The sequence below is a fragment of the Canis lupus genome, chromosome 6 (assembly GCF_011100685.1).
Source record: "Canis lupus familiaris isolate Mischka breed German Shepherd chromosome 6, alternate assembly UU_Cfam_GSD_1.0, whole genome shotgun sequence".
NCBI classification, from domain to species: Eukaryota; Metazoa; Chordata; class Mammalia; order Carnivora; family Canidae; genus Canis; species Canis lupus.
In genome coordinates, this window is record NC_049227.1 from 15,562,076 (window position 1) to 15,587,409 (window position 25,334).

General features: G+C 56.4%; 1 protein-coding gene across 2 annotated transcripts; it reads right to left on the reverse strand.

Moving 5' to 3' along the window:
* Nucleotides 1-2,369: 2,369 nt before the first annotated feature.
* Nucleotides 2,370-14,073, reverse strand: MAFK (MAF bZIP transcription factor K). 2 transcript variants are annotated; one of them, XM_038539666.1, is made up of 3 exons: nucleotides 14,020-14,073; nucleotides 5,966-6,044; nucleotides 2,370-4,981 (listed from the first exon to the last, which is right to left on the reverse strand). In XM_038539666.1, exons 2-3 carry the CDS (start codon nucleotides 5,999-6,001, stop codon nucleotides 4,547-4,549), a joined length of 471 nt encoding a protein of 156 aa, XP_038395594.1. In that variant the 5' UTR covers nucleotides 6,002-6,044; nucleotides 14,020-14,073; the 3' UTR covers nucleotides 2,370-4,546. The 2 variants fall into 2 exon arrangements, with proteins under 2 accessions (XP_038395594.1, XP_038395595.1); XM_038539667.1 differs by lacking the exon at nucleotides 14,020-14,073 and adding an exon at nucleotides 6,692-11,768.
* Nucleotides 14,074-25,334: the final 11,261 nt, after the last annotated feature.

The following is a 25,334-nucleotide window of genomic DNA, read 5'->3' on the forward strand; positions in this document are numbered from 1 at the left end:
AGACCCAGAGCACTCCCCTTCCTTTTGGAGCTCAGCCGCCCCCATAAAATGAGTCCCTGGCCAGGTTCGACCACAGTGGGTCCATGGAGGACCCGGACACAAGCCCAGAGAGTGCACAGCGTGCAGACGGGGCTCGCAGCTGGAGCCTGCCTTCCCCGTCCTCTCACCTATGTGCCAGGCTATGCTATGCCAGACACTCACCTTGCCCTCCAGAAGCTTCAGGGGGGCCTTGTGGCATGGGACACAGGAGAGATGCCAGCAGCAGCCAGCCGAATGGGGACACCTCCTGAGGGCAGGGGCCTGTGTGCCCGAGAGCCCATGGGGATGGGGAGCAGCAGGCAGGAAAGCCTGGTGGGCACTCTCCAGCGGTGACCTCCACCCCTCCTGGCCACCTGTACCCCATCACCGGGGAAAGGACCCAAAGGTTCAGAGAGACTGAGCAGGGCAGGGACTGACCCACAGTGTCCTGGCCAGAGTAGGGTGGCCCTGAGACCTTGCGACCTGGGATTCAAGGCATCAGCCTCTCCAAGAGCCCACATGGGCTGCCCTGCGAGATAAGCCACCCTGCCACCCAGCTGGAGAGGCCCCCACCCGCCTTATCATGCCCTCCACAGCTGGCGGGCCATGGTCGGCCCCGCGCAGGCCCTGCGGTCTGTCAGCAGGTTTGCGAGTGGGCACAGTGCCTCTGAGATCTGTCGACCTCCGCAGAAGGTTGTATGGAAATCGCAGGAGGACCCGGTGCCAGCCCCACTGTGGGTGATGGGGCCGTGCTGCTCTGCAGGCCCCTGCCCGGAGATGTCCACCCCCTTAGGCCCCAGCTGCCCAAAGCCGTGTGCACAGGGTCAGTGGATGGGGATCTCCTTCCAAAGGCCACACCCAGTGTGGGCTGCTGGCAGCAAGGGCGCCTTCAGGCCAGGTCTGTGCACTGGGGATGGCCTTGTCAGCCTGGCACTTTGGGGTCAGGGTCAGGGGGTCCACTGTGTGCTAAGGGTGGGCCCAGGACCCTGGCGTACACTCCATCCTCACCACAGCTATGGGAAAGTTGGCTGAGGCCCAGAGAGGTTAAGCCACTTTCGAGAATTGGATCAGCCCCACAAAAGCCAGCACTCGCCCTCATGCGGGCCCCCACAGACATCTCCGCCTGGGACTAGGCGCTGCTTCTCCCTCTGACACGACAGAGTAAAGCCGTGCCCCTGCCACCCGCAGGTAGGACAGAGCCTCATGTGGTCCAAGTCACTGCCCCCACCTCACTGGCCACCCCCCTCCTGGGGGGAGCATGGGCACTCTTGAGAAGGAAGGGGAGGAGGCACCTCTGGCCATTGATGGTGACAAGGTGGGCTCTCAGTTCTGGGGGCCAGGAGTGGCAGGGTAGGCAGGTCCCCATGCTCTCATCTGGGAAATGGCCCCAGCGATCCGCACCCAAGGAGGCAGCCCCGAGAGGGGTGGACGGCCGGGGCAGGGCAGAAGGGCCCTGACAGGCTGGAGCCCATGCCTCCCCGAGCTCACGCCCGTGGACTCGCTGCCAGCCCCAGGCACTGGGCCGCCACGCGGGGCTCTCGCAGGTGGAGCAGGCCTGGCTTCAGGGAGGTCTGGCTTAGCTGGGGGCCCCGGGTGACCCTGCCACGCTGCCAGTCTGCTCCCAGAACTGCACACAAGGGACCTGTGGATTGGAAGGCGGGAGACAGGTGCCCCAGAGCTCGCCACCCACTGAAGCCCCCCCTGCCCATCAGGGACAGCAAGGACAGGGGTGGTCCTGGCACTGAAGCCCCCCCACCCTGCCCCACAGGGACAGGGAGGGCGGGGTCCATCCCATCAGCTTAGGCAGAGGTGGGCCAGGAGGGCCAGCAGGTCTTGGAAACCGTGAGACCTCATCTGCAAGCCCACCGTCCTTCAGAGGCTGACCCATCTGCCCCTTGGAGGGATGGTAGGTGGGGAAGGCCCTCGGCTCTGGCTTCCAGGAGCGCCCCCTTACTTTAGGCATCTCATTCACCCCAGATCAACCTTCCCTCTCCCTCCTCCTGCAAGACCTGACCTGAGACTGGGGCACATACCGCCCGGGGGGTGGGGGGAGCAATCCGCATTCAAGGGCTAGGGGCTCCTGGTCAGGGCAGACGGGACACTCAGGAATCGTGCCCACCATTCAGAAGGCCAGCCCAGCCGCGTCCACCTGCCTGACCCCCTCCCCATCCCAAGGCTGTCCTGATGGACACCTCCCCTCCAAACCTAGGAGACCCACCACAGGTGAGGATGATGGTGTCAGGGGGCCAGGACACGGGCAGGGGGGTGCAGTGGCCTAGCACATCCAACGCCCCCCCACACACACACTCAGGGACTTGACCCAAAGCCCCAGTCACAAAACCAGGCGGATCTGAAACCAGAAAACTTTATTGCAAAGGTACAAAAGCATCACAGCAGAGATGTACAGCAATAAATTAGGTGGTGGCTGTGAGGGGACAGGGCAGGCGCAGGGCACGTGTCAAACGGACAAGGACCACAACGTGGGGTCTCTTCTCAATAATTTATACCATAAAAGCAGCACAAAAATAAATATTGAAATGGAACAGCCGAGCAACGGAGGCGAGGACACAGGAGGCCCTGTCACCCAGACGGATGAAGGCACTGCCCCCCTCGGGAAGGACCCGTGTGTCTGAAGCACAGGAGACAAGGGGACAAACCCAAGGGACAGAGGTCCTTGCCTTTTCTCTTAAATAAAAAAAAAAAATCCATATATTAAACGTGTGACAATGGAATCTCAGTGAGCTGAAAGGAAAAGCGCGAGAATGCTCTGGTCTTCCGTCCCTGGCCCCCAGCCCCCCGGGGAGCGGGCACACAGGGGGCCCCAGGGCAGGCGGGATGCGGAAGGGAGCAGCGGGCAGCCGGGGTGGGGGTGATCGGCTCCCACCCCCACCCGACCCAAACTGCAGCTCTGCTCTATCAGGGATTTACAGTAAAAACAGGAAAAAAGTTACGAAAAATCTGTACGATAAAATGTGTATATAATTTTATATATATATATACTTTTCTCTCTTTTAAATATTTCCCCATGGTCCTTATTGATATCCAATGTGGATTACCTACCATGGCTATGGTATTGACAGCTTTTTTTTTTTTTTTTTTTAAATACACTGGGCCTTTTGCTCTGTCAGGATCCAGCATGCCCGAGACCCTTCACCCTCCCCCAGGACAAGGCCAAGCCAAGGCCGCAAGGCAATGCTGCTGCAGAGCCCCAGACGTCTTCCGGCCGCCCCTGACAGCAGACACAGGAGGAGGATGCAGCCGTTGGGGCCACATGTCCTCTTCCTCCCTAGGTGGTGGGTGGCGGGGCCAGGAGGAAGCTGGGAGCTTGAACTCACCGACCACCCCCAAACCCCGCAGCCCTGGCATCGCTCCAGCAGGGGCAGGAAGGGGCAGTCCAAGTTTGGAGCACAGAAGCCATGATCGATGGAGGAGGCTTGCAGGGGAGGGAAGCCCCAGCAGGGATCACCAAGGTCATGAGGGGTGCCAAGGGGGGGAGAAAGAGCAGGTGAAGGTTCCAGGTAAGGATGAAGCACCAAGGTGGCTGTGTCCCCTTGTCCCCTGTACCAACACACCACCCAGGTCCTTGGGAGGTGGCCCCATGCCTGTGTCAACTCCCTTGTCACACCTTCCAGCCCCTCCTGCAGAACCACAGCCTGCCCTCGAGGACCCTGCCAACCTCACCCCATTCCACACAGAACCCCTGCGCGTCCACCCCCAGGCCCCGCCACCCCTTCCTGCACCTGTTCCACCTTCCCCGGCTGGCTGCTCCCCGCCCAGCAGCTACTGCTCCTCAGTGGGGACCTCTCTGGGGTCCCTCCAACAGAGGGAAAACCGGCAACCCCCACGGAAATCTGGTACACGTGACAGGCCACACTAAGCCGCTCCCCTGCAGCCCTTGTGCTGCTGGCGTGCTGGTGCGACCGCTGGTGTGATGGCAGGCCTGTCCTGGGGCACACACACACACACAGCCTCTCAGGCAGCCCTCCCTTCGTCTCCGGTAAGGCTAGAGCACTGTCATGGTGCTTTTTGACACCACACACAAATGGTTCCTCCTAGAGCACCAGAGCTCAGTCAGGGCAGCGAGGGGGTTCCTGCACCAGCTGGTGGATGACAGCAGGCCACTCCTGGGGGCAGTGGAAGACAGAGGCCCTGTCATCTGGGCCACGGGGCCAGGAACCTTGTGGACCTTCCCTCCATACACCCTGACTCCCAGTGGCACAAGACGCACACCCCTGGAAAAGGACAGTCTGGAGAGAGCTGGCAGGGCCCAGAGGAAGGCCAGGTGGGTGCGTGTGTGCGTGTGTGCATGTGTGCGCATGTGGGAAGGCGTGCAGCACACGGTCTCACAAGACCCCATCTTTAGCCAGCACCCTCGTCCCCGCCACGAGTCTGTACTTGGGCTCAGGTGTTAGGGGGTCTGCTCCCCAGGGGAACCGCTGATGGGCATGAGAGGGATGCCCACCACCCGTCCGCCCGCCCACCCAGCACCCCGGCTGCTGCACCCCAAGGCCCAACCCCCGGCCAGGCACTAGGAGGCGGCTGAGAAGGGCACGGAGGTGGAGGAGATCTCGGCAGACTTGACGATGGTGATGACGCTGGTGGTGGCCACCTTGGTGGGGGTGACAGGCCCACGGGCCACGGTGCGGGCGAAGGTCTGCAGGGCCTCGTACTTGGAGCGCAGCGCGTCAAGCTCCAGCTTCATGCTGCTGTTCTCTCGAGCCAGCTTCTCCACCTCCTGCTGCAACTCCACCCGCTGCCGCTCCAGCTCCTCCTTCTGCGTCACGCGCTTGATGCGGCAGCTGGCGGCGTAACCGCGGTTCTTGAGCGTGCGCCGGCGCTGCTTCAGGCGGACCACCTCCTCCTTGGTGAGGCCTCGCAGGTGCTGGTTCAGCTCCCGCACCGACATGGACACCAGCTCGTCATCGCTGAGCACCGGGGCGTTCTCGCCCGCCTCCTTCTTGACCTGCAGGGGCCACAGCACAGGGGTCAGCACAGGGACACGGGGGCAGGAAGGACTTGCCACAGCGGGCCCCCAGAGCTGGCTCAGTGTGTCTATGCTGGGACAAAGCCTGGTTCCGGGCAGCAGAAAAACCTGGCAGCACCGCCTCTGCCGCCCAGGCTGGCCTTCACTCCTCCATCGTGGATTGGGAGTGGCCCCTGTGGGGTCACCTGACACCACACACACAGTAGAATGCAGGTGGCTCTCTGATGGGGGTCACTGGCTACACCTGACCCTCACCTGGTTCCCACTGGCTACCCAGACCCTGCAAGGCCATGGCCCACGTGCATGCCGCCCTCTGTGAAGCTCCAGTGCCGGGGAGTAGGATGAACACAGGCAGGTGAGGGGCAGGAAGGCACGGCAGCCCATCCTTCCACACCCCTCCGACCTAGTGGGACCTCAGAAGGGGTGTGGGTGTGCACGGCTCACCACAAATGCTCAGAGTTCCCTCTCGTGCCAGACCCAACTCTGCTCCCAGGATGAGACAGCCAACCAAGAGCACAGGCTACCGGCCTCAGAAGCTGGGTGGGCCTGGGAGGCAGCACGCACTGCACGCAGTCGGAGCCAGGCCCTGGGAGCTGGAGTGTCACCATTCACACGTGCTGCCTTGCCAGGGGTTCTAGGGGATGGAGGCCACACTGCCCACACCCCGGTGCCGGGGTGATGAGCACATCCAAGCCAATAGAGATCCGGGGATCCGCTCCTACACCTCACCCTCCCAAGGAGTGATCCCCCGGATGTCAGAGCTGGCATCTCCCATGGCCACAACCCTCAATTCTGTCACCACCGCTCTGTGACACCTCCTCTAGCCAACAGCCCCCACAAACACACTCTATTCCAGGGGATGGGACTTCCTTCCTCACACTCAGGGCAATCCTGGGAAAGAGGGGCTGCTGGGGTCTGAGCCCAGGACAGAAACAGGGTCTGCTTACCCCTAGTCCCACTTACCTTTAACCCCTTGTTTGGTTTGGGATTAGTCGTCATAACCTGGGCACGTCACCCGAACAGAAGGCCTTGGAAATTGGAACTACAAGATCACATAAGAACACAAAAGTGAGCAAGGTTAGGTTCTGGCCAGGCTGGGGATGGACCTGCTGTCGTCATAAGTGACCTGAGGTGGGGACATCCCCACCGTGTAGATGCTCCAAGGAGGCTCAGCTCCTCGTTCCGAGTCACCCCAAAAGATGCGAGCCAGCCAGGCCTGAGGGGCTTGCCAAAGGGTCGGCATCCTGGCCACACCCCCCACTCCAGCATCAGACCACCAAGTCACCCAGACCCACCTTGGCCCAGCGCCTGGCAGCTACACGGCTGTCCTGTGCTGCCCCTGCCCACCAGGCTTATGCTGCCAGGGTTGGCGGGGGGGGGGGGGGGGGCACCAGAGCAGCTGTTGCTTCCTGTCCTCACTCCCTCTGAGCTGAGACACTTGCACCCACCAGGCACAGGTTGCACGTTTAAGGGCCAAAGTGCGCAGCAGCAAAGCTCCCACCAGGGAACAGCCACACCCAGCACCTGAAGGGCACTGCTGCCCCCAGGATGGCACCCTGCCCTGGCAAGAGCCCCCGGTACCCCTGACCTAGCCTGGCTCCAGAGAGGAAGGGCTCCTTTGGGGAGCACACCCCAAGGGATGGGTGGAGCCCCCACCCGCCGGGGCCCCGCCCTCCCTAGCAGACCTACCTCCGCAGAGAGCACTGCAGCTGTGGCATCACCACCCCCACCTGGGCTGCCCTACAGTCATGACCTGAGGCCCGTGAGGTGGGCGGGGGCTCCCTACACTGGCCAGGGCAGGATCCAGGAGGTGGGGAGCCGCCACCGCACGAGCTCATCGACTGTCTGGCGGGAGTCGTCCCCGGCGCCCGCCAGCCCCCACCGCTGCCCGCCCTTCTAGTTTTCGCGTCTGCATTGTGTCACACATTCTAATCATTCATGAAAAAGCCAGCCAAAGCATCCCAAGCATGATTCCCCTCTGATAGTTGCCATGGCGACCTTGGGAAGTAGCCAACCCTTGATGGTTGTCATGGAAACAGAGAAGCCCACAGCAACAATGGCTTTGGGCAGGCGGGTGCAGACATCACAGGTTGTGGGACGGTAAACAAACCCGTGTGCCCTGGCGGCTGGCTGGGGAGGATGAGGGGAAGGGGTTCTAGAGTTGTCAGCACACTCTGTCGTTGGGTTAGGGACCAGGGTCCACATTCCAAACGCCAGGTAAAGTGAACTGAGCAGAGAGAACATGAGAAAAATGCATGGCGGGGGAGGGGGCAGGCCCGAGAGAAGGAGCCGCACCAAAGCCTCCATCTCTAGGGCAAGTGGGACTCAGTGGGTGACTCCACCCCGCCTTCCTTCACCCATGGCCCTGGGACCCCGAGTGCAGCATAGCCTAGACCTGTCCCCCCACTGCTCCTGCCTGCTGCTCCCAGAAGGTCTCAGCACCCAGGCCACTGGACCCCCAGTCAGCCCTGGCAACACAGCCACTCTCCCAGGCACTAATGATGGATGATGGAGAGCAGGACAGCAGCAGGGCTGAGACCAGGCACAGCCTTGGGGGCACCGGGCTCCTCCACACCCCCCACACGTGTGCATGAGACAGATTCGCAGACACAGCAGCATGGGGTGATCCCGGCAGGGACACAGGAGCTGCTTCCTGACAGCAGCCTGACCCCGGCATCTGTGGTGTTGGGGGAGGGGGGCACGAGTGTCCCTCCCTCCAGGTGCTGGGGTCAAAGCCGAGCTAGAGAAGCCACCTGGACGGCCAGCAGAAGCCAGGCAGCTGGGAGAGCCATGAGAAACTTTTCCACGGGCACAGGAGGGGTGGCCGGGTGCCATTCCAGCACACGTCAGCGCACAAGGGCCTGGAGCCGCCAGGGCATAGCTGTGCGGTGAGTCACAGCTGTTTACAGAGTGAGGAGCTCACATTCCCACAGACCTAAAGCCCTCCCACCCTGCACGGACCGCCCAGCCTGCCTGATGAGAAAAGGGAGGCCCCAGAAAAGGAGGGACCTCCGCTCAGACCCCGACCAGCAGGGGCTTCTCTCCCTCACCATCAGTGAGGGGCCAGCTCAGCCAGCACCCAGGGCCACACAGGGCTTCGGTCAGGGCAGGTACACCTCCTCTGGGGACCTGCCCTCCATGACAGGCAAGGTGGGATGTCCAGGTAACCAGGATGGGCACAGGACTGGGCCACGGCGCTCCAAGGGCTCGGCCCCTCCTCTCTGTCTGCACAGGCCCCCTCAGGGTCCCTTGGCTAAGTCTGCAAGGTCAAGGTCACCTGGGCAAAGCCCCATGTCTACCAGCTCTGAACCCACCTGCCCACCTCCCTGGCTTTCTGGGGACAGGATACAGATGAGCGCCTCAGCAGAGGTGGGAGAAGAGTGGCCCCGAGCCCACCTGGGGTCCAAGCAAGAAGGGACGCCTCTCTCTGTGGGATGGTGCCACGCTGCGGTCTGACCCCTGGGGACTCCCTGCTGGTTTCAGACCACCTGTTCAACGGGAGAGTACACGCGGAGGTGATCATCACCTTGAGACAAGGTTGGGGGAAAACCCAGTAAAGCTCTTCTCTCTGTAGGTCTCAGGCTCTTTCTCTGAAAATGAGGGGCTCGGAACCAGGGGTCCCAGGCTTCTGTCCAGCTTGCTGAGGCCTCAGTTGGGCCGAGTGGGGGCCGCCAAGGAGATTGGGGGCTCCACTCAACCCCCAGGGGGCTAGGGTCCATACCAGGAAACCCCTGAGAAGTCAGAGACTTGGGGACAGGTGGGCAAGTCCCAGGTAAGGGCAAACACTGTCCAGGGCCTTCTGCTCGCAGACACAACCCCACTGCCTCAGGAGGACCAAATCTCGGCCTCCGCCCCCTCCTGAGGCACCCGCTCGACTGGAAGTCTCCTCTAGCTGCTGGAAAGCACAACTGTCTGCCTGCCCTGCCAGCACCCAGCAGTCTGCCCCCAGAGGCACCTCACAGCCTCAGGGCCACAGTGCCAGGAGCACAGGGCTGGCCAGGCACTGCCCTGCTTTCGTGAGTTCAGTATACAGACAAACAAAGCATCATCGTTCCCCTCTGCCAAGCTATACAACATATATGCAGTAGTGAACTAAAGTCACTTCAAACACAAAAGGCAAAAAAAACCCTAACAGTTTGCCTTTGGCAATAGGTTCAGAGAGAGGTTTCACACCTGTGCAAGTTTGTAAAACAACTGATTTTAAAACAACTGCCCTAAAACGTATTTATAAATGACTGAACCTCAGGCAACCTCATGGCCACCAGAGCGCACACAGGAGGGACTGGGTTCTGGTCTTGGGCTGGACCCCAGCCGGGGTTAGAGGCCTCGGCCCTGATAGGCCAGGCCAGGCGGAGCGCTGGTGAGGTGGCCCTCCTTCCTTTCCACAGCAGGCTCGATACCAGTGCCACCGCACCAGCAACAGGTCAGGACCAGGACCACCCCACGACTCTCCGACAGCTGCATAGGATGACACTCCAGCCATCATCTCCCGTCACTGCTAACTAACAAAACCCGCCATGAGTGGACGGACTGCTCATCTCTCTCCACAGGCTTTTCTGAATTCCAGTAAAGTCACCTGAGCAGCCCAATGGCCAGAGCCAGGCAGGGATCCCGGGAGGCGGGTCTGAACCTCTGTGGCGCGCATGCCTGCCCAGCAAGTGAGGGTAAGGACGCCCATGTCCTGCAGCCCTTGAGACGCTGCTGATCAAGGAAGGCTGCGCTGTATTAGAATTTGGAACACCTTTCCGGTGACTGCTTTTCTAACTGAAGAGCTTAGTCTTCAACCCAAAGCCGGAAACTCTATCCTCGTGTCTATCTACACAAAGTCCAGGGAAAGACCGTTCGCCCTTAAAGAAAACAAACAAAAACAGACATACCAGCAGCCTAGATGTAAGTCAAGTCTGGGGATGGCAGTTTGGAACAAGATAGGGAGCCAGGGGCGGCCCTGCCCTTCCTTCTGGGGCCCACCAAGAATAGGCAGGTCGTCCAGATTCAACAGTCCAAGACAGCCCTTCCAGGGGCAGGTGAGCTGGAGGCCAGGGCCTCAGACCCTCCATGCCCCCAGCATATGTCTACTGCTTGCCCACTGTCCCATTCTGCTCACCTGGGGTGACTGCAGTCCAGGCTGGCCCCAGGGTGCTCCGGCCCTTTCTGCACTGGACCCAGATTCAGGGCCCCAGGGGGACATTTGCTCCACCAGTAAAGCCGGGTGGCTAATGGGTACAATGGCCTGGGGCTTTGGAGTCTCACAGGGTTCTAATGCTCCCATTGGTGAGACCCACCTACACCGTAAGCCTCATGTGCAGGAAGCCGAATCTCTGGCCTCCAGCAGAGTGGGGTCTCAAAACACTTGCTCTTGCTCAGTGTGGAGTGAAGGCCACTGCCACTCCTCGTGCCTGCCCCCATTCAGCACCCCAGCTGTTCTGAGCCTGTGTTCCCAGGGCTCTGTGGCTGTCAGGTCCAGGGAGGGAGGGAAGGGGTTCTGTCCTCGAGCAGATCTCCACTCTGAGCAGCGAAACAGCAGCACCTGACTCACCTGGGTGGCTCCAAACCCCAAAGCCCGAAGTCACCGTGACGTGACTGCCTGTGTCCTGGAGGGCTGGGGCCCTTCTCACAGGGGGCCCAAAGCTAAGCTCCCAGATGCACAGTGGGGCACAGGAGTCAACTGTCCCATGAACACAGGTTAACACAGCCAGCTTGCCCCCTAAGCAGATGCCTCAACCAACTGAAGATGGGTCCCAGGACCAGGAGGGCGCACACCTCCCGCTGGACTCCCCTCAATGTGGGGTGCACCCCACCAGCCCGGCCCACACCCAGCCTGCAGGCTGGCCCTGGCTGGCCGCCCTCCGGCAAGACATGACTGTCTGCCTGGCTCGGAGGACGTCTGGTCACCTTGCGTTTGCAGTTTGAGGAAGCTGTGTCATCCTGGCTCTGTCCAGAGGTGACTCAGGCGGCTGCTAAGCTGACAGCAGGCCGAATGCCTCACCTCCTGGACCACGCCCTGGCCCCTCGCTGCCCCTGGTACCCCTCTGGGTGGTCGTCCTGTCTCCAGGCTCCCCTCTGCGCTTCTGTTCGCTCCACAGCTGCCCAGGGGGTCAACCAGCCCCAACCTCCACGTCCAGCCAAGGTTAAAGAGCCGGTGTGTCTGACAAGCCCCAGAGATGCACCCTGTCCCCACACCTGCCCTGCTTCCCAGTCTCCAGCTCAGGTGATGTCCCAGCATGCAATTCATGTCCCCAAGGCCTCACTGCTCCTTCCACGTCCACCTGCTGGCCTCAGCCCGCCTCCCTGCAGATGCTCCAGCCCTCCAGCAGCACCTGGCTCAGGCCTCGGCTTCTTCCATCTGGACCTTGGTCCCTCCAATGTAGGCCCCAGGATAGGAAGAACCACCTGCCCAAAGGCCCTCCTGAGCCCCTTGCTCCCTGGCTACCTGTCGCCTTCCAGGCCTCCAGCTCTGCCTTCTAGGGCCCCCACAATCAGTGCTCCTGCCCTCCTCCCTCAACCCCTACTGTACCAGAAAGCCCCCTCCTGCCCTCCCTGTGGCAGGCGGGCACCCTCTGGTGAGCATAAATCAAGGGCTGAGCCCAAGACTTGGTCCTGGTCTCTCTGTCCGAGGCTTGCTCCCCTCGCTGGAAGGAGAGCAGCGGATGTTCTTAACTACACCTGTTCCCCTCAACTTCCAGCAAGTGGGAGGCATGCTGCCTAACCACACGTGAGCACTGCACTGAAGGGAGGGGGCTCTGGGGCACCCCCCGTCCAGGGCAGCCCACGTGACACAGAAAAGCAGGCAGGGTGCTACGCCAGACCCCGGGTGTCAGACTCTGGCGCTACAGGCCAGGTGAGGAGGCTTCAGGCTTGGGGTCCTCATCTAAAGCGGGAGGGGGTGGGGGGGGGGCGTGGACTGCATGATCCGTACCATGTATCTCTACCTGTTCTAAAGTTCTATGATTTTAAGACAACACTTTCAATTTCCTGAAACTGTAAGAAAGAGGAAACATGACGAGTCTGGGACTTACAAAAAGCAAAAGTAAACACGGGAGCAATGCATCTTCCATCGGCAGGGAGCAGGGAGGCGGGGAGCAGAGGGGAGGGTGAGTCACTGTTTACTGCTCTGAGGAGCAACCACACAGAGAACGCTCACAGCTGCCCGGGTTCCATTTCCCGTGTGGACTGGACCCTAAAGCCAGAAAGTCCACTCCAGAAACCTTTAGACTCGGGACCAGGCAGGCCTTCTTCTCGGCTCCTGAGACAGTAAACAGACTCTCCAGCTATTGGAGCTCCAAGAGAGCCCGCGTGTGGGGCAGCAGACACTTGGGCGGACGAAGGTGGGTCGGGAGAGCCACCTCACTGCAGCCCTGCCGGGCCCTGGAGACAGGGCTGGAACGAAGCAAGCCACAGCAGTGACTTCCCCAGTAGCCCCAATTCGACTCCCATTTTTAGCAACCACCTTGAAAGTGAGTGGGGCTGAACTTGGACCACATCCCTTAAAGTCCAGCTATGCTCAAACACAGACGCAAAGGCACTCCAAAGAGAAGTCTTGCTTTGTGTTCCTGGGTCAGTAAACTTTATTTTGGAACCACAGGAGGACCGGGGTTAAGTTCTAAAAGCAGACCTCCCTCCTCCCCGCCCCCCCCCCCCCCTCCCCGAGCTCAAACTCAAAACACTGCTACTGGGTTACCTCCTGAGGGAAGTTCTGCAAAAGATGTCAACTACCCACAATGCAAGAGAGGTTTAGGTGTGCCTCACCCACCTGCACAGCCCACCTTCCACTTCTCAGACCCCTCCCACCCGCGTGGACAGACACTCTTTAAGAAGCCCCATCCCAGAAGGCATGGTGCTTGGAGAGGCCCAGCGCACACGGTGGAGAGCGGCACTCTGCCGAGATATACCTGTGCTGGGAGGGCTGTAACAGCAAAATCTCCAGTGCCCATAAAGGGGAGGGAAGAGGGGGAGGGGAGGGCGTCCAAGTCACACGGACCCAGGAAGCCACGGACCCCATCTGCGTGTAGGGATCTTCCGCACTGACCATCCAGCGGGGAAGCAGGGCTGCCCGACCAGAGAGCAGCGGGAAAGGTAAACAAGAGCATAATCATTAACGCAGAACAGAGCAGGGAACTTCCAGCACCCCAAAACATCAACGCTCCACGACTGTGTTCTGCTTTGTGAAAGCACTCCACAGCACGTGGCTGGCCAGAACAGCACGAGACGCCCAAGGCAAAGCCATCAGCTCTGCCTAAGGTAGACCCAGGTAGGGGGGACCCTCCCCCACCCCGTAGCCCTCCGAGGTTCCCGGGGCGGGGGCAGTGGACGCGGGTGGGCGGACCTGGGAGGGATGGAGACCCCCATTCGCAGACGAGAAGGTGAGGCCGCGGGGTTTGGGGCAAGCGTCCCCCTCCCCACTCAGAGCTCCCACCCCAAGGCCTGCCTCCGGGGAACCCCTGGCAGGTCAGCTGCTCCGAACGTGACAGCGGTCATGAGTCCCCTCGTCCTGTCCCCCCCGCCCCCGCCCCCAGCGCGGGTGGGCAGCCCCCGCCGGGCAGGGCGGCACCGGCCGGGTCGGCCCCGCGCCACCACGCGCTCCCCTGCACGTGGCCTGTATTTTCGCCCCCGCCTTCCCGCCTCCGAGCGGATCTCGGGGCCAAAGGCACCGCCGGCGGAGAGGGCTGGACAAGGAGCGCCGGGCCCGCCCGCACGCCCCGGGCTCCCCCCCGCGGGGCCCCCAGCCTCCCGCTCGGGCTCGGGGCGGCCCGGGGACCCGGAGAGCGCTCCGGGGCCTCAGGGGCGGGCGGCCCGGCCCGCGCGGCACCTGACGGCAGGTGCGCGGGCCGGGGTCTCGGGGTCCCGCCCAACTTCGCGGCCGCGCCGAGGCCGCCGTGACTCAGCGGCGCGCGGCCCCGCCCGCCCCCGGCCCGCCCCCGGCCGGCCCAGCCCCGGCCCCGGCCCCGGCCCCGGCCCCGACCCCGACCCCGGCCCCGGCCCCGGCCCACTCGGCCCGGCCCGGCCCGGCCGCTCCTCACCTGGCGTCGCGCGGGGGGCGCGGGCGCGCGGCGGCTCCTCGCGGGCACGCGCTCTCCTCGCGCTCGCGCTCACTCTCGCGCTCCCCTCGGCCGCCGCCTCCGCCGCGCGCTGGGGCTCCGACTTCGCAAAGAACAACAAGTCCCCCCCGCCGCCCGCCGCCAGCCCGCCCGCCCGGCTCCCCAGCATCTGACACCGCTTCCGGGATCGGCGTCGGCGCGCGTCACGCCGCCCCGCCCACTGCGCGCCGCCGCCGCCCGGCCCCGCCCCCCGGCCCCCGCCCGCCGCCCGCCGCGCGCCGCTCGCGGGCCCGGCCCCGCCCCCCGCCCCCAGCCCCCCGCCCACGGCCCGGCCCCGCCCCCCGCCCGCCGCGGCCCGGCCCCGCCCCGCCCCGCGCCCGCCCAGCGCCCGCCAGAGCGCCGCCGAGGGCTGCACCTGCGCTCAGGTGCCGCGCGCCCCGCGTGGTGGCGGTCGTCCCCAGTGAGGGAGCCGAGCCAAGAGCTCCCCCGTTGCCCACAACCGTGCGCCCCGGCCGCGCTGCTCGCCTCTCCCAGCCGGCCTCGCGCGCGTCCCCTCAGCCCCATTGGACCCTCGGGAGACTCCGCCGTCCCCAGGGGTGGTCCCAGCGGGAGCCCAGCTTGGGGGCAGGGGGCTCCACCTGGGAATCCAGCTGGAGTTCTCGTCCTGGGGGACAGTGCGCTAGACGCTACTGCCAGAGGCCAGGGTCCTGGGGTCTAATCGGGGAGGGCAGCCTCCTTGTACCATTGCCCCCGTCCCCGCCATGGACATCCCCATCTGTCCTTTGATTTCTCTTTTTTGGTCAAGAAATGGGTAAAGAAGGACGCCTGGGCGGTTCAGAGGTTGAGGGTATGCCTTCGGCTCAGGTCATGATCTCTGGGGACCTGCGATGGAGTTTCACACTGGGGTTCCTGCAGGGAGCCTGCTTCTCCCCCTGCCTATGTTTCTGCCTCTATCTGTGTGTCTCTCATGGATGAATAAATAAAATCTTTTTAAAAATGGTCAAAGAGAATTATTTCTCTTCTATAGAAATGGTGATGAACAGCTTTGGCCCAGGGCCTCAGTGTGAGGGGCTCCCAGGTTCAGGGACCTGGGGAACAGGTCCAGCTCGTGGTTGCAAAGGCAGGACCAGAACAGTGCCCTGGGTCACAGAGGGGGTGTTCTGGTCCCATGCCAGGTGGAGGACAGTCTGTGGAGGGGACCCCTCTGTAATAATCCACAACAAACAGAGACCAACCTTGAGTCAAACAGGTGAGTCAAACAAAGTTTCATTGAGCTGCTTTTACAAAGCTGAGGTGACCCATGTCATTCCATGCTTGTGCCTCTGGAAATGATAAGCAAAACCTAAACCACTCCAAGGCTGTGGGGAGAGAACTACTAACCAGTTCTCACTCATTTAGGAAAGTTCTGCTGAGGTAACCAGTCACCATGAACAATGAGTGTTCACCACACTCTCACTGTGGGGGCTGCTGTGTGACAGCACAGCCCCCAGCTTCATTCTCTGCTCAGGTGGGCATGCTCCTGGCTGGCCAAGTGTCTTTCTGCTGTGTGCACAGCTAACTAAGTAAGTCCTACTGATTTGTTGTTTTACTTCTGGTACATGAGAACTTCACATGTCATGGTGTCAGAAGTGGGATCAAAAAAAAAAAAAAGGACACCCCCCCACACACATACACACACACACACAATGACTCCAAGGCTGCTCTGCAAACAGGTCTCAGCACCCACAGAGCCCACTCAGCTCACCACTTTCTCATCAACCCTGCAGTTTGAGGGTGAGTCTCTGGGATCTCAGCTCTGCTGTATGGTGTCCTAAGCTCTCCACCTTTATTGTGCATTCCTGCCCAGATGGCCAGAGGGGTTTTATGAAACATTCTCTCTCTGTGTCCCATCCTGTAAGGCCCCTTTTGGAACTGTGTTTTGTACTCCTTTTGTCTTTTAGCAGCTTCTGCTTGTGCCAATCAGAGTGCATTCCATTGTCCCTTAATGGGTTTTGAACAAGAAAAGGTATAAAAGACATGGGTTTTGCTATTATTGTTTTGTTTTAGGTTTTGGTTTTGGGGAGGGTTAGTAAGGGAAAAAGAGTAATTTTGTCTTAAAGTTAAATGATTATTCTGGAATAACAAAGGAAAAAGACAGGAAAAACCTAAAGGGATACAGAAAATTGCAAGAGGTTTGTGGAAAAAGATCTTGAAAAAGCAATTTAATGTGTGGTTAAATGGTCTAAGATTGGAATGGATTATTTAACTTCCAAAAAAAAGAATTTTAGGGGGTGTCTGCCTGGCTCAGTCAGTAGAGTGAGTGACTCTTAATCTCTGGGTCATGAATTCAAGCCTCATGTTGGGCATGGAGCCACTTAAAATTTAAAAAAACAGATTTTTAATATCAAAAGTACACCAGTACAAAATTAGAATTTGTTTTTTTGCTCTGTTAAAGTCACAGAAATATTTTAGGTTATCAGTCCACCCCTAATCAGAAATTATATTTATTTATGAGAGACACAGAGAGAGGCAGAGACATAGGGAGAGGGAGAAGCAGGCTCCCTGCAGGGAGTGCAATGTGGGACTGGATCCCAGGACTTTGGAATCATGACCTGAACCCAAAGCAGACGCTTAACCACTGAGCCACTCAGGCATACCCCTAATCAGAAGTTATAAATAAAGGTTTTTCTTTACTTTTGATGTAATCTGCCTATGAAACAAAAATTCTGTATTTTATGAATATAATTTTCCTGTGCTTTACTAAGTTTTTGATTACCTAGAAAAATAACTGAGTCTTTTCTATTAAAAGAATTAAGGTCATTTTTACAACTCTGTAACTTTCTGTATTTGGCTTTGAAATTTTTAATCATCACTTTGGTGCCAATGGATAACTATGTATTGCTTTCACAGTGAACTATGATCCTATTTGATATTTGATCCTATTTGATATCCTTTGGATATCTTTGACAAACTTCTCAAAAATCAAATTCTAAATGAAGTTTTTTTTTTACCTCAAACTAACTTTGGGATTTTTAAAAGGACCCCTCGACGATCTCAAAAGATTTGTTCTTTCTCCTTATAACAGGAATTCTGAACTAATTAGGCTTATTTGATATATTACATTACATGGGAAGCATTGTCTAATAAGAAGTGATGATAACCCTTTAGCTTACGTTTGTATAATTTTTTGTTAATAATATGTTCATTCCAGATATTCTATGAGATTCTTGAAAACCTGACATGTACTGCTACAATGTTATTAGTCATAATTCTAGTTATTATATTAAAATGTATGTCACAGAAAAAACCAAACTTCCTTGTCAATGATCTCACAGATCTTTAACCATGGCCACTTTAAGTCTGTTACCATTTACAGACCCTTATTGTTTTACTCTGATGCTTTTGCAAAACTGTTCTTGCAAAAATGCTTTCTTTTCAAAGACATTCCCAGTAGTGATCCTGACAAGCACTCTAGAATGCAGCTCTTCTGATAACCTCAAGACCAAAGCACTGAACTGAGTGAAAACTTCTAAAACTTTTCATGGAAAACTAATTGATTCATAAAGCCACTAACCCAAGATGAGGCAAGCAAGAATTAATTACAAAACACTGAACGGGGCACCTAGGTGGTTCAGATGGTTAAGTGTCTGCCTTCAGCTCAGGTCATGATCTCAGAGTCCTGGGGTCAAGCCCCAAGTCAGGCTCCCTCCTTGATGAGGAGTCTGCTTCTCCCTCTGCCTCCGCCCACCTCAATCCCCCCTCATACTCTCTCTTCCCCTTTCAAGTAAATAAATAAAATCTTTAAAACAAAACAAAACAAAAACACCAAAGGAGATTACTATAATTAGGATCACCTCATTTACAACATTGCTAGTTCTTTCACGTCTTGTTTTCTGGGTGTAAAGGACCCCATTTCTCCTCTGTCTTAAGCTATCTATGGTGTACAACAATTTGGTAAAGTGTATTTTTGCAACAGAGGTTGAAATGTGTTTCTTTTTCTCCCCATATGATCTCTCTAGAATTCAGGAAACTCTTGTTAAATATTCTTATTTTTAACAATATTCATGTTTGCATAAGTTCAATAAGAATCTTTTTCCCCTAACAGGACATAACTGGCTTGGATTCCTGGTCTGGACAGGCTCTTGAAAGTCCAATCTGAGTTTTCTTGTGAAAAGTTCCAGTAAAACAGACTTATAAGCACCTATGTGATCAATTGCTATTTTTGTGCACTTGTATAAATAATCAGACTGAGTATGTTAAAACTAGTCTTAATTTGCAAATGAATTAGTCTTACTATGGTTATCTTTGATAGAAATGGAGGATGATTATAGGGAGAAAAATATGTTTCAATAACACGTCTTTGTGGATATCAGATTCTAGTGCTGTTTCTTATCTTTGAGATATTGTTTTATACCTATAAACTGGGCTAGATCATCAATTCTAGTTTCCTCCAAAACTTGGATAGAATTCTCCAAACTAACATCTCTAATTCTCCCATTCTCTTGACTTGGAATCACTATGAAACGAAAACCCTCCTTTTCCCAAAGCTATGCAAGCGAAAGCTTGACAACCTGATATCGACTTCAGAGAAATCACAATGACTCATGTATGGAGAGTCTCCAAAATGACTCGTGCTGATATGTGGCTGCTCAGAAAGATCACGCTGCAAACCAGGAAAATGGGTCAGATCACTACTGCCTGTTCTCGCCCCCTCTGGAGATGCTCCAAACCGAACACCTAGAAACTCGAGTGGCTGCTCTCCAAACTCAGAGACTGAACTTAACAATTCCCTTGAAGGAATAACCTTTGTTTTTCTTGTGTTTGCATAGAAATGTCTGTCATTAAATTACCTGATTGCTCATACCATACCTGACTTAGGTGGAAGCCCACCTGTGGCATTGGCTCCTAAAGTACAATGGCCTCATTTGCCCTGTTCTGAGTAATTGTGAGGCTCAGTGATTGCTAACACATTACATGTGCCTTTGTAAGTAACTTCAAACAATTGTAATCCATTGAATGTATTTGATTCGTGGCATGTTGTCTCCTGGGGAACTCTGCTCTGGGGAACCTTTCCATCCTGCTTATTGTCCTCCTTACTGTCGTCATACTGGCTTCTCCAGGATGTTGCACACTCTCTGGGTATGAATGCTGATGGCAGCCACCCATGTGCCAAACAGTATCCATTAGAACTAGACACCTGGATGAAGTCAACAAGAACCACAGAAATGATGAAGATGTGACATCACGACCCTCCAGCCTGAAGATTCAGTGGAAAGTCAGAAGGCAAAGAAAGAACCTCACTGATATGACCAGCAAAAGGGGAGAATTGCTAAAACCCAGAACAAACAGAGACCAACCTTGAGTCAAACAGTTGAGTCGAACAAAGTTTCACTGAGCTGCTTTTGCAAAGCTGAAGTGACCCACGTCATTCCATACTTGTGCCTCTGGAAATGATAAGCAAAACCTAAACTGCTTCAAAGCTGTTGGGAGAGAACCACTAACCAGTTCCCACTCATTTAGGAAAGTTCTGCTGAGGTAACCAGTCACCATGAACAATGAGTGTTCACCGCACTCTCACTGTGGGGGCTGCTGTGTGACAGCACAGCCCCCAGCCCCATTCCCTGCTCAGATGGGCATGCTCCTGGCTGGCCAAGTGTCCTTCTGCTGTGTGCACAGTAACTAAGTAAGTCTTACTGATTTGTTGGCTTTACTTCTGGTACGTGGGAACTTCTAACACCTCCCAAATCATGTGGCCTGCCAGCCCACCAGCGCCACATTCCTATCCCCAGCACCCGGCTGGGAGGCTGAGTGTGGAGGAAACTCACCAAGGCTCTGGGGGTGACAGCAGGCCCCCATGGGCGCAGCTGTGGGAGCAGTGCTCACGGGCCTCAGGCACCTTGCAGGCGGTGGATTCTGGGAAATAAGCAGGAGAAAGTGCCAGGAAGTAGCCTGTGGCTTCTCATTGCAGAGAAATGGCCCTCTTTCTGAGTGACTGTGTCCTCACTGGGCAAAATTGACCTTGTGGACAACCAGGCACACGGGTGTCTGCTGACTGTCTCAATGGGCACAGCAGAGCAACAGCAGCCCACCTCTCCAGGGTTGACTGCTCCCACCCGGGGATGTGAAAGTGGTTTGTCCTCCCCAAACCCTCTGTCCTCAGAGGCAAAGCTGGAGCTCCATCTGCTCTGATGTTGTGTGTGACATGGTTTCTCATGAGGGTCCTCTTTCCCCTAACTGGCCTGCAGATTTTTATATTAATGTTGGGTTTCTAAGAGCACTCACAGTGCTCTCATATCAGCTCCTGGAAGGCGGGAAGAGCAGGACGGCTGGACATTGGGACCCAGGAGAGGGGACGTGCAGGTCATGCTAATGGGCTCCTGATTTCATATTCCTAACCTCACTTTCTCCAACTCTAAAACAGGCTCAGTAAAATAGAACACAGACAAATTTGTCAATAAATGATGTTGAAACAACGTGATGACCCTTTACAGAAAGGTGGAGCTGGGTCCATCTGCCCATACCACACACCAGCACTATACACTTCAAATGGATCAAAGATTTAACATTTTTACGAAGAAACCACACATGATGAAAACGTTCTAGAAACGGATGGTGGATGCTTGCCATAGGGACACACTTAATGCCACTCAACTGTGCACTTAGAAGTAGTTAAAATGGTAAATTTTAGGTTATGTATATTTTACTGAAATAAAAAAATGAATTAAAAAAAACCATTAAAAATATTTGCAGAAAATACAAGTGACTCCCTTTAAAACTTTGGAGCAGGAAAAGAGTATTTAAATCATGATTAAAAGTCTGGACACATAAAAAAGACTTAAGGCAAAAATCAACATAAGGAAAGACACAACACAAAGTATACAGTAGGGAAAAATATTTTCAGTCCACATCACAAAGGGCTATCTCCCTTAATCTACAAAAGACTCCCAGGAATATAAAAGGAAGAGACAAATAAAAAGGAGCACAGGATAGGAAGAGATCACAACAGAAAAAAAAAAAAACTAAATTCAGAGAGAGGAAGATGTGCATAATCAAAGCACACATGTTAAAGCAGTATCAAAACTCCATTTCGCATCTGTCAGAACTCAAGACTCGGGGGTGTCCTCCAATGGCAAGGTGGGGGGAACAGGGGCACAGCTGCCAGTGGGGGTGCAGGAGGGCCATCTGGGGGCCCTTTCATCCTTGCCATGGACCTTCCTTGACCTCAGGCCTTCCCCCTTCTAGAGCTCCATGCAACAAGTGCACCTGTTCACAAGTGAACTAGGAGTGTACGAGACTTGTGAGAGCAAAAAGTAGTCACTGCTAAAGGGCCAGCTAAGTGAGAGGCGGGACCTGGGGTGCCATACAGCAGCAAAAGCTACATGGAAAGGTGCATGTGCAGGTCCATAAGACCTGGGGCGCACAGTGAGTGAAAAGCAAGGTGCCTCACTGCATGTAACTGCACCGCCTTCAGTGTGAGGAGGGAGGGAGATACTACGGATGTCCGTGTGCCAAAGGAACCTGCCAAAGGAAAGGACAAGCTCATAATGAGCATCTGCTTACACTAGATAAAGTGCCCCTTCGCCCTGCGGGGGCTGGCAGTCCCGTGACTGTCGGGTCCCAGAGAGTAGCAGGACCTGCCCCTTGGCCAGCTACGCATGCTGCCCCACCCTCCTTCCAGAAAGTTGGATGTAGGGAGTGCCACAGGGTGGACTCAGGTGGCCCTGGCCAAGGTCCGGGGCAGGGCAAGGCACCAATCACTCTGGGGGAAGAGGAGAGGCAGGGGCAGGGCTAGGCTGTAGCCCTGTGGGGGCAACTGCTCTCACTGAAGGGGCCCCCGGTGGTCATAGTCTTCATGGCCCCTGACTCAGAAACGTAGAGGGTTGAACCTTGGGTGGGCTGGCCTTGGCGACAGCCTGCTGCATGACCCCCACACACATGTAGGGCAGCCAAGTGCGGTCCTCTAGGAAGTCAATGGGGCGGGGTGTTTGTACCCCACACCCTGTAAGGGGGCAGTCTTTGCAGGCGGATGTTTGCTGACCTGGAACAGATGACTCATGCTTCTGTGCAGGGTAGGCAGCGCTCAACAATGCCCTTCCCTCATCCTTCGCTGTCCATTGACTGCCTTTGGGGACAAAGGAGAAGTCTCCCTTTCCAACACCCCAGGTGACATGCACCTGCCTGCACCTCTCTCTGGTGGCATGTACCTGATCTCAGGGCCTGTCCTCAGCCCCCTCCCTAGCAGGTGCATGTTCATCTCAGTCCCTGCGGCTCAGAAGGCCAGGTCCTCTGCCATGAAGCAGCTGATGGCTACAGTGGGAGCTTGGGGGGTGGCCGAGACCCTCTATCTGCTTGTCCCCAGCTTGCTTCTGGGGCGAAAGAGGTAGTTGGCTCTTCTTGGAGAGGGGCCAGTCTTGGAATCACCTTTTTCTTCACTAGTGGAGGGGAAAGGCTCCTCCGTACTTTAGATCCAGGGGGAGCAGAGTTTGGCTTCCAAATGTTCCTCTGGAAGGGGCCAGCTGTGTGGCCTTGGGCAGGTCCTCCGTCTCTGAGCCCGTTTGCTAAACTGGGAATAGGATTGACAGACGACGACCAGACATGGGAAGTGACTCTTTGTAAAATGCAGAGCTCTCAAATGAAGACTCCCATCACTCTGATGATGATATTGATATATTGTAAAGTAATAAAGTTGGTTTCCATTCATACTTTGAGGGCAATTGGGTCAAGAATCCTGAAGAACAGGGATGCCTGGGTGGCTCGGCAGTTGAGCGTCTGCCTTGGCTCAGGTCATGATCCCAGAGTGCCGGGATTGAGTCCTATATCAAGCTCCCTGCATGGAGCCTGCTTCTCCCTCTGCCTATGTCTCTGTCTCTGTCTCTCTCTCTCTCTGTATCTCTCATGAATAAATAAATAAAATCTTTGGGGATCCCTGGGTGGCTCAGCGGTTTAGTGCCTGCCTTAGGCCCAGGGCATGATCCTGGAGTCCCGGGATCGAGTCCCACATCGGGCTCCCTGCATGGAGCCTGCTTCTCCCTCTGCCTGTGTCTCTACCTCTCTCTCTCTCTGTTTCTCATGAATAAATAATTAAAAACCTTTTTAAAGAAAAATAAATAAAATCTTAAAAAAAAATTCCTGAAGAACATACCCCTCCTGCCTTTAATCCCCACCCCCACCCCCACCCCCACCCGAGAGCAGCGGCCGCATCCTCTCTACAAATCAGTGATGTTGCTGCTGACATCTCTGGCCCATCAGCTCCCAGCAGGTCCAGTGGACAGGGCAGGGATGGCGGCCCTCCTGGGCAACTCATGTCTGAGGCCGCCACCCCAACCTGGCGCCACACCCTGCATGCTACAGGGATGCAACAGGAGAGCCTGGCCCAATCTTCAGCAGGGGTACCTGGGACCCAGGTAGTGGCAAAGCTGGCTGATCAAGGCCACCAGCATCCCACTGAGGCTCTCACCCTTCTTCAAAGGCCTGTGGCCCAACCCCTGGGAGTCACAAGAGAGGCAGGCCAGCTGTGATCATAGCCGAGACCACCCTCCTGCATTGGGACACCTTACCAGGTGTCTCTGGGGCAAGAATGGCTGTGCTGCCTTCCCTCCCTCCACCCCAGGAACCATACCATTTACCCTGCAAACAAACACCCTGTTCCTGCCAGTGAAATATGGACATGCTCTGGGGCAGTGGTTCTCATCCGGAGGGTTTCAGGGGGACATGTTCTTACATTCTTGTTTGTGGCAGCCCAGGGAAGGGGGTTTGCTACTGGCATCTAGTGGGCAGAGGCCAGGAATGCTGCTCAATACCCTGCTGCACACAGGACAGCCCCACACACCAAGAATGGTCAGGTACCAAATGTGAATAGCGGGACAAGGACCGCACAGTGAGACAGCCATCTTCCCCTCGATGACTAACGACCACAATGCTATCAATCAATTTCTGTGAATTTTAATCGTTCTTATGCACCAGACACCAGTTTAGGTACGTAGCATGCATTCAGTAAACTCCTCTGATGAGCTGGGCAAGACAGCTCTGTCCTGTCCACATCAGGGAGAATCAGAGAGCCAGGACCAGGGCCCGGAGACACAGGTGCAGGTGGAATCAGGTTCAAGTGAGAGGCCCCGTGAGCAAGCATTTATTCTGGCCTTACACATCATCTTCCCAAGCAGAAATAACCAGCATGTCCACCAAGCGGTGGACATGGCCCCTTGCCAGATGTCTGTCTGTGGTTGTGGCAGCCAGGAGCCAAGTTCGAAGAGGCGAGTGCACTGCATCTTCCAGGGATGCTGTACCAGTGTCTCCCCTCCAGGAGCGGAATGCGTGTCTTCTCCCAGGAACCTGGCCACGTCTTCCTGACAGAGGACAGTGGGCGTGATGTCCAGTGCTCTGTTTTCCCAAACACCAGCCAGATCTCCGGTGCTCTGGCATTGGCTGGGTGTCCCACAATTCACTGGCATCCTCCACTACTTCCCCGTGTTGGCGCAGAGCAGGGGTGAAGGGTTGGGTTCCATGAGCTATCTCCGTGACCTCAGACTTAAGTCCTGAGCCCCTACAGTGCCCCCGCTACTTTTGCCGGCTGAGAACAAATTCAGGCTCGGTAGTTCACTGTAATAGAACCAATCACAAAACTCAGGAGGGCATCATACTCGGGGGTACAGTGTTACCATAGAGGAAACAGTGCAGGGGCAGCCAGAGGAGGAGATGCGGGGACAAGAAGTGGGGAGATGAATACTGAGCCTCATGCCCTCCGCAGGCGGCCACCAGGAGCTCTTCCACAAAGTTGCATTGAAGTTCCATTAGGGGTGCAGGATTGAGTAGTTGGTGGGGCCGCCTCTAACCCTCCCTTCCCTTCCCCTCCCCCCTCGGAAGCTCAGGCTCTGATCACTAATCATGCCATCCACCCAGAGGGTCCCCATCCTGAGGCTGTCTGGGGGCCCTACCTGAGGGCACCTCCTTAGCACAAAAACTCAGGCAATGTCAAGGGACCCATTGGGAATAACAAATGATGCTCCCACTTTTCAGGAAATGTCAAGGATTGTAGGAGCTTAGTGCCAGGAACCCAGAGGGAAAACAGATATGATCTTTCTTATTTTAACATGTTACCCGACCTGGCAGCTTCCATCAGGCTCTGGGTCTCCAGGCTTCTGGCTTGGGGAAGCCAGTGCCATGTTTTGAGGAAGCCCGAGTCCTGAGCAGGTGCCACAGCCTACCTCGGGCACAAGCTAGCCGGGCCCAGTGCGACCAGTTACAGAAAACATGGGTCGTAAAGAATCGATACCATGAGAAATGCCAATTGGCACTTGACATCAAGATGCCTGGAAGTC

What these genes read in the sequence shown, in the direction of transcription:
- MAFK (XM_038539666.1), bottom strand. Translation starts at nt 6,001, where the DNA reads ATGACGACTAATCCCAAACCAAACAAGGGGTTAAAG. An exon ending in AACCAAACAAGGGGTTAAAG is followed by an intron (nt 4,982 to 5,965) that starts GTAAGTGGGACT and finishes TGGCCCCTGCAG; the next exon opens with GTCAAGAAGGAGGCGGGCGA.